At 44.5% G+C, this 11,217-nt stretch overlaps 1 protein-coding gene across 2 annotated transcripts in view; it reads right to left on the reverse strand.

The window, feature by feature from the left end:
- Positions 1-10,526, reverse strand: part of USP42 (ubiquitin specific peptidase 42) — a 35,359-nt gene extending 24,833 nt beyond the window's left edge. The window contains exons 1-3 of one of the 2 annotated variants that reach the window (XM_082856691.1): positions 10,468-10,526; positions 6,105-6,354; positions 3,815-4,015 (exon numbers count right to left, since the gene is read on the reverse strand). In XM_082856691.1, the coding sequence (XP_082712817.1) occupies positions 3,815-4,015; positions 6,105-6,345 (442 nt within the window). In that variant the 5' untranslated portion in view covers positions 6,346-6,354; positions 10,468-10,526. Of the gene's footprint in view, positions 1-3,814; positions 4,016-6,104; positions 6,376-10,467 lie in introns of those variants that run through there. The other variant, XM_082856692.1, reaches the window with a different exon arrangement.
- Between the last annotated feature and the right edge of the window lie 691 nt (positions 10,527-11,217).

Here is an 11,217-nt window from a genome sequence, read left to right on the forward strand (position 1 = left end):
AATGTACAAATTGTACTTGTATACTGAAAACTATGCAACACAGCTAAGAAAAACTGAAGATAACCTAAATAAATACCTAGTTTGTGGGTCAGAAGACAATACTGTTTGGATGCCATTCGTCCCAAACTGATTTACAGATTCAACACAATCCTAATCAAAATCTCAGGAAGCTTTTTTGTAGAAATTGACAAACTGATTTCAAAATTCATTTGGAAATGCAAAGGACCAAGAATGGCCACAACAACTTTGAAAAAGGAGAACAAAGATGGAAAAGTTTCCTGACTTCAAAACTTTTAAATGTATAGTAACAAGGCACTGTGCTGTGGTGCCAAGACAGACAGTGGGTCAGTGTAACAAAACAGAGTCCAGAAATAGATCCATACGTATATGATCAATTGATTTTTGTTGCTGCTGTTGTTGTTGTTTTTGCGGTACGCGGGCCTCTCACTGCTGCGCCTCTCCCGTTGCGGAGCACAGGCTCCCGACGCACAGGCCCAGCGGCCATGGCTCACGGGCCCAGCCGCTTCGCGGCACGTGGGATCTTCCCGGACCGGGGCACAAACCCGCACCCCCTGCATCGGCAGGCGGACTCTCAACCACTGCGCCACCAGGGAAGCCCTGATCAACTGATTTTTGACAAAGGTACAAAAACAATTCAGTAGAGAAAGGGCTATCTTTTGAACAAATAGTGCTGGAACAACTGGATATCCATATTGAAAAACATGAACTTTAATCCATTCTTCACACCACAAATAAAAATTAACTCAAAATGTATCACTGACCTAAATATAAAAACTAAAAGTATAAAACTGCTAAAAAATAAAGGGAAAATCTTTGCAGCCTCTCATTAGGCAGATTTCTTAAATACAACACCTAAAGCACAGATGATAACAATGGAAAAATAATGAAGTAGTATTCTTCAAAACTAAAAACATGCTCTTTGAAAGACAGTGTGAGGAGACTATTTTCTCCAGATTGGGAAACATTTGCAAATTACATATCTGATAAAGGGCTTCTATCCAGAATACATAAAGAACTCTCAAAACTCAACGATAAGAAAACTACGCAATTTTAAATCAGGCAAAAGATATGAGCAGGCGCCTGAGCAAAGCAAATACACAGATGGCAAAGAACCATATGGAGAGATGTTCAACATCATTATTCATTACGGAAATGCAAATTAAAACCACAGTAAGATACTATTATACTACACAAAGACTGACCACGCCAAGTATTAGGGGAGATAGGGAACAAATGGAAGTTTCATTCACTGCTGGTGGAAATGTAAAATATCACAATCCCTTTGGGAGACAGTTTGGAAGTAACTTAAAGTTAAGCGCACACATACTATAGGACCAAGCCATTCCTCTCCTAGATATTTACCCACAAGAAATGAAAACATGTCCTTACAAAGACTTCAAGGTAGCTTAATTTGTTGTTTTGTTTTGTTTTGTGTTTTGGCTGCGTTGGGTCTTCGTTGCTGCGTGCAGGCTTTCTCTAGTTGCGGCGAGTGGGTGCATGGGCTTCTCATTGTGGTGGCTTCTCTTGTTGCAGAGCACTAGGCACGCGGGCTTTGGCAGTTGCAGCATGTGGGCTCAGTAGTTGTGGCTCATGGACTCTAGAGCGCAGACTCAGTAGTTGTGACGCACAGGCTTAGCTGCTCCGTGGCATGTGGGATCTTCCCAGACCAGGGATTGAACCGGTGTCCCCTGCATTGGCAGGTAGATTCTTAACCACTGCGCCACCAGGGAAGTCCTCATAGTAGCTTAATTTGTGACGGCCCAAAATGGGAAATCACCCAAATGTCCATCAATAGGTGAATGGAGCACCAAACTGTGGTACATCTATCCATACAATGGAATACTACTCAGCAATAAAAATTAACTATTGATACATGCAACAACATGGAATAATGCTGAAATAACTGCTGAGTGAAAGAAGCCAGGCAATATAAAAATATATACTGCGTAATTCCACATAGAAGACATTCTAGAAAATACAAACTAATCGGTAGCAAACAGAAAGCGTATCAGGGGCTGCCTGGGGTGGAGGGGATGAGGGACAGGAAAGGGCGGGAGGGGCTGATTTCAAAGGAGCACTGAGACTCTTTAGGGGGCAATGAGTATGTCCATAATGTAGACTGTGGGGATCGTTTCATGGGTATACACAAATGTCAAAATGCATCAAATTGTGTATTTTAAACATGCAATTTATTGTTTATCAACAACACCTCAATAAAGCTGAGAAAACAGAGAGAAAGAGAAAACTACCAATGGCCTATAAAAGACAGGCACCTAATTCTGGATACCCCGAGTGTCTGCATTTTTGTCTCCATCCTCTCTCTCTCTGTCCAGGTGCCAGTGCTGGGTTTTCATCCACATCCTACTTTCATTAAGTGCAAAAGTGATAGGAAAGCTGTCTGTGGGGAATGAATTATGGACTTAAAAAGGAAGAAAATGAGGGCAAACAGAATCTTCCTTCTGTAATTTGAAACCCTGGCATAAGAAACACCTCTTGATGGTGAGATTCTAGGTGATTTTCTTTTAGTTACCTTAAAATTTTCTGTACTTTCCAAATTCTTTAAAACCATAATTTTGCTCTTTGGGGGAATAAAGTTTTAAAAGAGTGAGTCTAAATTCTCCATTAAGTAAAAAACTATTTGGGAATTCCCTGGTGGTCCAGTGGTTAGGACACGGCACCTTCACTGCCGAGGGCCCAGGTTCAATCCCCGGTCGGGGGACTTCCCTGGTGGTCCAGTGGCTAAGGCTCCACGCTCCCAATGCAGGGGGCCCCGTTTGATCCCAGGTCAGGGAACTAGATCCCACATGCATGCTGCAACTAAGAGTTCGCATGCTTCAACTAAAGATCCCACATGCCACAACTAAAGAACCCGCACGCCGCAATGAAGATCAAAGATCCCGCGTGCTGCAATGAAGACTCGGCACAGCCAAATAAATAAATAAATAAATAAATAAATAAATAAATCCCTGGTGGGGGAACTAAGATCCCACAAGCCACAAAAAAAAAAAACAAAAAAGTAAAGGGCTATTCAAAAAGAAACCAAGGGGCTTTGTTTTCACCCTAATAATGAAGGACCAGCACCCTAACATACACACACACACACATTAATGTAGATCAAAGAACAGGGAGATTTCACTTATCAAGGGTGAAGAGTATGTACAACACTATATGCAGAAGGTCAAAACCTCAAAAAACGGGTATGTTCTAAATTCTGAATTTCACTAGTTGACCACGGAGTTGGCTCTCACCTAACTAAAGACATAACGTGTGTTAACTAACTTCCTGCCCTCTGGGTTGAAAACCGAGCTCTCACACACTAAAGGGAAAGTCCTGCATGAATTTCCAGGAGGTGAGGACCAGTGACAAGAGGCTCCTCTCCGTTAATGCTTAAAGCCTGTAAATGAATCAAGCGCTCAACACAGGATGGATGCCAGGAGAAGTGGGATTCTTAGCCCTGCTTGTCCCAAGCTGTTGACAGTAGACATTTATGTCACATTTTTTAGTCACATTTTTTAGCAAGTGCAGAAAGCCAGCAGGGGCTTCAGAAATGCCAAATGCTGATAAAATATGTTTCTTTTAAAATAATTCTACAGGTCAAATTATGTGCAAAATGTTTTTTATGCGACCTGAATGTAAATCTTTGTCTTCCTCCATGATTTCTAAAAGAAGAAACCAACTCCTTAGTGATGATCAAATTCTTGGCTTAAATCTTCACTTTCATTTCAGAGAAAAAAAATGAAAGTAGGTTAGCATACCATAACACTATACACATAAAATAATACAGAACACTTACATGTCTTGGAGTGTTCGTGTGATAGCATGTAGTTGGCAAGTGGTGGTGTATAAGTTAAACACTGCAGCGCTGCGTTGGCAAAACAGGTATTGCCCAAATTCTGGAGCCCAGCTCCTACTCTATGAGTTTGCTGCCACTTAAGACAAATCTTCTCAGATGGGAAAAGAATTTTTTCTGGAGGAGCAATGCCATCACCTAGAGCTAGAAAAATAAACAAATATTTAAAAAGAAAGCTTTGTATACTTCCGAAGCTGAATAAATAGCAACACATCAAACCTGAATCTGATCAAGATTCTTATGACCAGCTAACCAGAAATACAGGGGAGAAAGGGACATTTTAAAAGAAAGAGCCCAGAATGTGGGAAACTCTATATGATTTGGTTTCTTTGATAAACAAACTGCAAGGACAAAAAAAGGGGGGGGGGCAGCATATAACAGATTAAAAAAAACTTAAAAGATATTCACCAAATGCAAAGCATAGACCTTGTTTGGAGGTTGATTTCGACAGCCAACTGTTAAAAAAAATTATACGACAGCCAGGGAAATCTGCACATTGACTGGATTTTTAATATAAAAAGCTTTTAATTTTCAGACATGATTTCTTTAAATATACACACTGAACTAGTTATAGATGAAGTATAAAGTCCTGGATTTGCTTTAAAATGATGGGGAGTGGGGAGAGGAGTAAGTGGGTGGAGGTATAATTGGCCAGGAGCTGATAAACATCAAAGCTGGCTGAGGGGCACGTGAGACTTCATTACAATTATTCTCTCTTCTGCACCTACTTAAAATTTTTCATTAAAATAATTTTAAAAATAAATAAAGTACAACACAGTAAAAGTGCAGGAAAGTCGATTCCCTGTAATATGTGCTGAGGATGCTCATGTTCTGTACCCCCAGCAGCACGTCATCCTCACCATCATCTCACCTCCTCAGTCCTCACTAGCTGTCGGATACTCTCAATTCTAAAGGTTGGTAGTGATGTCATCCCAAATTTACCAGCAGGGAAACAGGCTGTTAGGCATCACTATACATACTCATAAGTATAGTCTACATGGTCTAAAAATTTCTTATCTATTTTTAAAACTTACAAACAGATTGCTAATGATACTCAGGTGAGGCTCAAAAACAATTTATTCAGGAAAGGCCAAAAATCGTCCACAGCAAGACTGTTTTTTCAAAAGTTCAGCAGTTCCTCAGTACTACCAAAGACTGAGATGCCCAATAGATGGTTCTCTATTTTAATAGCAATATTGAGTGTTTAAGCATGCAAAAAGGCGGGCTTCAGCTTCCTGAAGAAGGGAGATCAAAATCAGGAAAGGAGAAATGGATGTTCAAAGAGCGTGACAAGGGCCCCCAAAAGGGCCAGGTCGGGTGATACAAACTAAATCCTGAGGAAGAGAGAGGAGCCCCAGCAAGGTGACAGGAGGCTGGAGTCTGTGAGAGGATGTCCTGCGGGAATGCCCTGCTTATAAAGATCTTTAAACCCCTCTGTATAACATTCAGTTACGTTGTTTGATTTGTGATGTAAATGTCCCCTCACCCAAAACACCTTCAGCAAATCCTACCGCCCACCTCCACATCACAATATCACACGCACTAGGAAGACTCAAAACAAAAAACAACATGAGAGCCAAATTATTCTAAACCAAACAATGTTCTGTGTGGGAACTAATCTCTTAAGGTTTCAAAGCTTCCAAATCCGAAAGTCTCAGGAGTACCAACTAAAGTGTCAATGTCTTACTTATCAGGATGGGTTTTAACAAATATAACCACATTAACCTGGTTTTATACATAATGTAACATTTACAGGATCTGCTCGCTTTCAAAGAGCTTTATTTCTACAGACGATTTTAACTGGCAAAAACTAAACAAACAAAAACAAAGTTGGGTGGAGCTCATTTGTCAAAAGGCAACCATTTTAAAAACATTAAAAAAAATCTTTAAATTTTTAAAAGGTAGACATTTACTTAGGGCACTATAGTTAATGGACAAGTTAATGAAATGCTTGCCCATCTCAATTCTCACCAAGACAAAGTCTATCCTTCAAAAAATTAGGAATTCAACTACAAATAAATTCATAGTAACTAAAAATAATCTTACCTTGCTTTGATACATATGTTAATCATGAACAAGCAGCAGAGGAAAATGAAGCCTGTCAAATAATGTAACTCTGCTGGCCATTCAGGTGGCAGTGTATCTTGCAAAATAAGCCCCTCTCTGAAACTACCAACCCACTGACAGCATTTATACAGGAGTTTCTTGTAGTGATTCTTCTAGACAGTAGTACCTTGATCCTTTGGTGGTGATGGTTTTGATTTTTCAGGTACAGGTGAACTTGAATAAACTACAGCACCAGGTACTGGTCCTAAAGAAAGCGCGTGACTTGAAACATCATTTAATGAAGACACAGTACCCCAGCTGGCAGAACCTGCCTCCATGTCTCCAGGTGAGACTGCCTCAGAACTGCCAGGCTGGTTCTGACAGGTTGATGGGTCTGAAGATTCTGAAGCTTTGTCACCTGTGGTCATTGTTCACCTCTGTAAAAGATGAGAAAAGCATACATTTGTTTCATAAGGTAAGAAGAGTAATCTACTTACTCTACCATTAGATCTTTGAAAACAATTAAAAACGGCTAGGTTAATTTTCCAACAAATCACCCCAATACAAAAGCAACACTATTTTTTAACTTTGTAATAATTTCCTTGGGATATTTACTGTTGTGCTAATCTGAACATGCCAACAATTTTTAATTATAAAATCTTCAATGAAGTATTTGGTTAGATCTTGTCATTCTATTTCATGCCCTCTGAAAATCTGATATTTCGTTTTATAATCAGGTATCTCAATTTCCAACTCTATACATTCACAAAGTACCTATATTTTTTCTCTCCCTTGCTTAAACCTAGAATGTGAAATGCACTAACACATTTGGCTCAATTTTCAATTCATATATAATTCCTCAAGGAAAAGTCTCAACTACATGAAAAGAAAATCTAGCTTTAATTTGAAGCTTAAAGTCCAAAATGACATTGTTTGAAATATATTACTTTTTTTTAATATAGGAAGTCTCACTTTTGAAACACATTTTGAAGAGGCTCATTTATTTCGCATATATGATTTTTTAAAATGAAGTCCATAAGGCATTACTTACATCAAACTGGAACACAAATACATGTTATAAAAGTACTTAATTATAATTTTCTCTCTGAACCCTATTAAAATCTTAGGGCCACCACTAACTGAGCATTTTCTATGTGCTAGGCATTGTGTCACCCACTGAACACACACTAACTTACTTAATTTTCATAATGACTTATGAGAGACTGGACAGAATCCACTGGGTCTACGAAATGGAGCAACTATTACCCAAACTAGTCACTACTGGGAAAAGGTCCCAAGCCCAACATTCCCGGCTGGGCTCTACCAAACTCCACAACACAGCACTTTAGGAACGTTTCCCATATTGTCTAGCGGCAACCAAATCTAGCAGAGGCCACTGCTCTGCAGACGATCTTCCAGGCGGCCCCGAGTACCTCCGGCCCAGCATCCCGACACCCGGACTCTGGACACTGGCCACCCTAGGAGCTTCTCCGTGCCCCCGGCCCTGTCCTGCCTTCTCTCTCCAGGCTCTGCACATGCTGTTCTTTCCCCAAACTTCCTCCACCCTTCCACCTCCAGCCAGTGAACACCCACCCACCTTCTCCGTTTAGAATTCATTTCCTCTGGGACACTTTCCTTGATAGTCCCCTCCCCCAAGACAGTCTGAGAACCCCTCCTGGAAGCTCTGGTGGCACCCTGGGCACCCTCGGGCTGATTTCCAGATTTCCACCTTAGCGCTCACAGCCATCCTGCCTGCGGCTCTCCATCATGTTCTTGTTTACATGCCCTGACCTGGCACAAGGAAAGCTCTCCACACATGTGTTGAACAAATGAATCAGTTGTGAAGACAGGACGTAACCAGTGTTTGCTCCTAGCACCAATTTTCGCTGACTGTTTTATATAAAGTATCTCATTTAATCCTTAAAAATTCTGAAGTAGGAATAGCCTTTAGAACTTGTTTTAAAAAATATTCAGCACAGTAAAATAATTACCCATGTACGTGACACTTCAACAAATGTTACGATGCACTGTCTACTCACAATAAGGTTTTTTAAAAGCCTCAATTCTGTTGTGATTTTAAATTAAAGATTTAAATTAAGATTATCACCCCCCAAAAAAGTACAAACTTAAATATTTTTGGAATCTTACGTAGAAATAGAGAAGAAGATGTTAATTAGATCTTAACAAAAAGAAAAACTGAACTGAAATTTTAAGTCAATCTAGGTAAAACACAGGACCTTTATTCAGGAAGAAAGCCTGAGCCATATTAGCCAAATAAAGTTTATACTTTCCTCATCTGACAGTCAAAAGAAATTACAAAACAGTGTGGAGGCAAGAATAAGACAACAAGGGGAAAAGAAGTAGAGGAGGAGGAAAAGGAAGAAGCAAGCCAAAACAGTGACGATTAAGCCAGCCTTATTTACAGTAATGTTAAATAGCAAAAACCTTGATTTTCTGTCCCTTCAGGACAATCATTAACAAATGACTAAATAAAACCATTTTACTTGCTCCAGTTGCCTTTGGGGGGATCGCGGGGTGGGGGGGAACAACTCTTTAATTAAGAAAAAAACCCAAGGAAAACATACAACGGAGTCATTGATAACCACATAGCATTATAATTTGGGAAAACCAACAACATCCATTCTCCTTCAGATGCATATTCAGCCAATGACTTCTTACCCTGAAACCATCAGGTATTAAGCTGGAGAAAACCTTTCTGGAAGCCAAACAATGTTGCATAGGGCTCAGGATTCAGATGTTACATGTTCTTTACTCTCAGTAAAGCTTCTAAACATTACTGAAATAAATCTCAGGACTTTTAAGCAACTACTTCAATGAAAAGTTTAAATTTCTCTCAACACCTCCTGATGATAGACAAACAAAAAGTTACAAAAGCATGTTTGAAAAAAACTGAGTACAAAAATCAAGGTTGGATGTGTGTGGAGGAATGAGACAAAGTGACTTCTCAATTGTTTCCATTAAGTGTACCTGCTTTAATTACAATGTTTTCCTTGAAAGTCTTAAAATGCTGTCCCTTATATGGTATTTCTCCCTTGTGGTGACCAAATGCTAGAATACATTATTCTTTTTCATTTTTAAAAGAATAAGCATATGGCTATTTGAACATTATGACACTCCACATACATTGTGGTAAAAATATAAATACATGCAAAAAGAAACTGTTATACCTGTACTTCTTAATGAACAATGTAACCCACATTCTTGTTGCATTTCCATTTGAAAACTCACAAACTTTAAAAAGACAACCTGGATTTTACTTATTTGTAAGGAAACAAATCACTTTGCTTTAAACTTTTACAAAAAAAACTCTGTAGACTTAATTCAATGATACAGAAAAGAAGTGAAACTGACCCTAGATACAAATAAGTGAAACCGATTATTCACAACACCGATACACTTTGAATGAATAATACAATCAGAAGAGGAGAATTATGTTTCAAATGTACAAGTTAAAATTTGAGACTCCACTAAAACGTACAAGAACCTAAAATACTGCTGTTTTAGGGGCTAACTAGTTTTTCAACCAGTTTTACTGTTATTTGAGTGTATTTACTTTAAATAACCAACGTGTTTTCCCATAAACAAGTAAGCCCTAAGGCCTCCCGTAATATAAAAGAGCTATTCCACAAAAGTAATCTCAATTGCATTCATTACAGCGAGGTTAAAGTCCTAGATGGTAAAACTTCTGTCCCATCAAATCTTCATCTCAAACATCTGAAACTGACCGCCCTTTCCCCCCCACGCCCCCGCCTCAGGTAAGTTGGGTCTTCCTGCCCCGAAGATAAAGAACAGGACCAGGGCACACGCGCTTTGGGGGACGCGACGCCGGGCCGGCCGGCCCCTCCTCTCCTCCCGAGGGTGCCCGCTCCGCCCGGCGGCAGGCGTGGGGAACTCGGACACCCGGTGGACTAGCCAGGTGGACGGCCCCGCGAGGACGGACCGGCGCGGCGGGCGGGCCGGCGGGACGCCCGGGTGGGAAAGTTTGTCTCTTTGGGGGGCGCAGTGGGGGCAGGGAGGCGAGCCCGGGGCTCCGAGGGGCGGGAGGTGGCAGCCACGCGGGGGGCGGTGGGCGGCCCGGGGACTCCGGGCGGCTCAGCGGCCGGCACACGCCCACCCCGGGCAGACCCATGCGGGCCTGGCCGCCCCGGAGCAGCCAGCCGGGCCCAGCCCCCGGGCCGAGAGGGGCGGGCTGGGCCGGGTGGGGGTGGGAGGGCAGTGTCCATGGGCAACCAGGGGGGTCCGGCCTCCCCGCGCAGCCCGGCGATCTGGGAGCCCGGCCGCCGCGGCCGTTGCGGCCGCCGCCCCCTCCCCAGCGGCCAGGCCCGGCCGGCGGTGGCAGCACTGCCACCGGCGCGGCGGGGTCCCGGGCGGCCCGCCGCTGCGGAGGGGGCGGCGGGCGAGGGGCCGCGCCAGCCCCCGGCGGGCCGCGCCGGCAGAGGGGCGGCCAGGGCAGCTGCGGCCGAGGCGAGCGGGGCGCTCCGCGGGCCCCACGCTGGCCAGCGGCGGGCAGGAAAGAGGCGGGAGCTTACCTGACCCGGCTCGGCGCTCGCTCCATCCCCCTCGGCGGCCGCCGCCGCCGCCGCCGCCGCCGCACACAGCCCAGCCGCCCGGCGGGGGACAATGACGTGCCTCCATCCGGGCACCGCCGCCGCCGCCTCCGGGTCAGCGCCGCGCCCGCAGCGCCCCGCCGGGCCGCCAGGGGGCGCGCCAAGGCCGCGCCCGCACGCGCCGTCGCCCAGGGGCCGTCGCACAAGAGGCGCAGCGCGCCGCTAAGTAGCCGGGCTAGCGCGGGAGGGGCCATCGCCAAAGCGCCGCGGGCGCAGGCTGGCCCGCGCGTCACTGGAGCGCTGGTCGGCCGCGGAAGGAGCGCGCTGATTGGTGGAGCCGAGCTGTACGGCGCGGGCGGGTGAGGTCTTTCCCCAGCGGCCGGCTGGAGCCGACCGCGCGGCTCTAGGCGGCCGCGACGGGAGGGCCGAGACAGCCCTGCGGCGTGTGCGCTCAGTCCGGCCCGCGCGGGTGCACGGCCCACGCGGGACACCTGGCCCCCCCAAATGGACACGGCTCCGGGAGACGCCCCTCGGCCTAGAGACCCGGACTTGAAGAACACCGGACCCAGCGGTGCTCCAGCGCGCCATCAGACTTCGACAACTGTTACTGGAAGCGGAGAAACCCGGCTCCAGAAAAGGCAGACCCCCGCCTATCCCGTCAAGATCTCATCTCAGATCCGAGTATTGCTCTTGCAACGGAGGGCCAGACCATACTTCCGGAGCAAGACCGGC

This window comes from Leucopleurus acutus (genome assembly GCF_964270905.1).
Source record: "Leucopleurus acutus genome assembly, chromosome: 16".
NCBI lineage: Eukaryota > Metazoa > Chordata > Mammalia > Artiodactyla > Delphinidae > Leucopleurus > Leucopleurus acutus.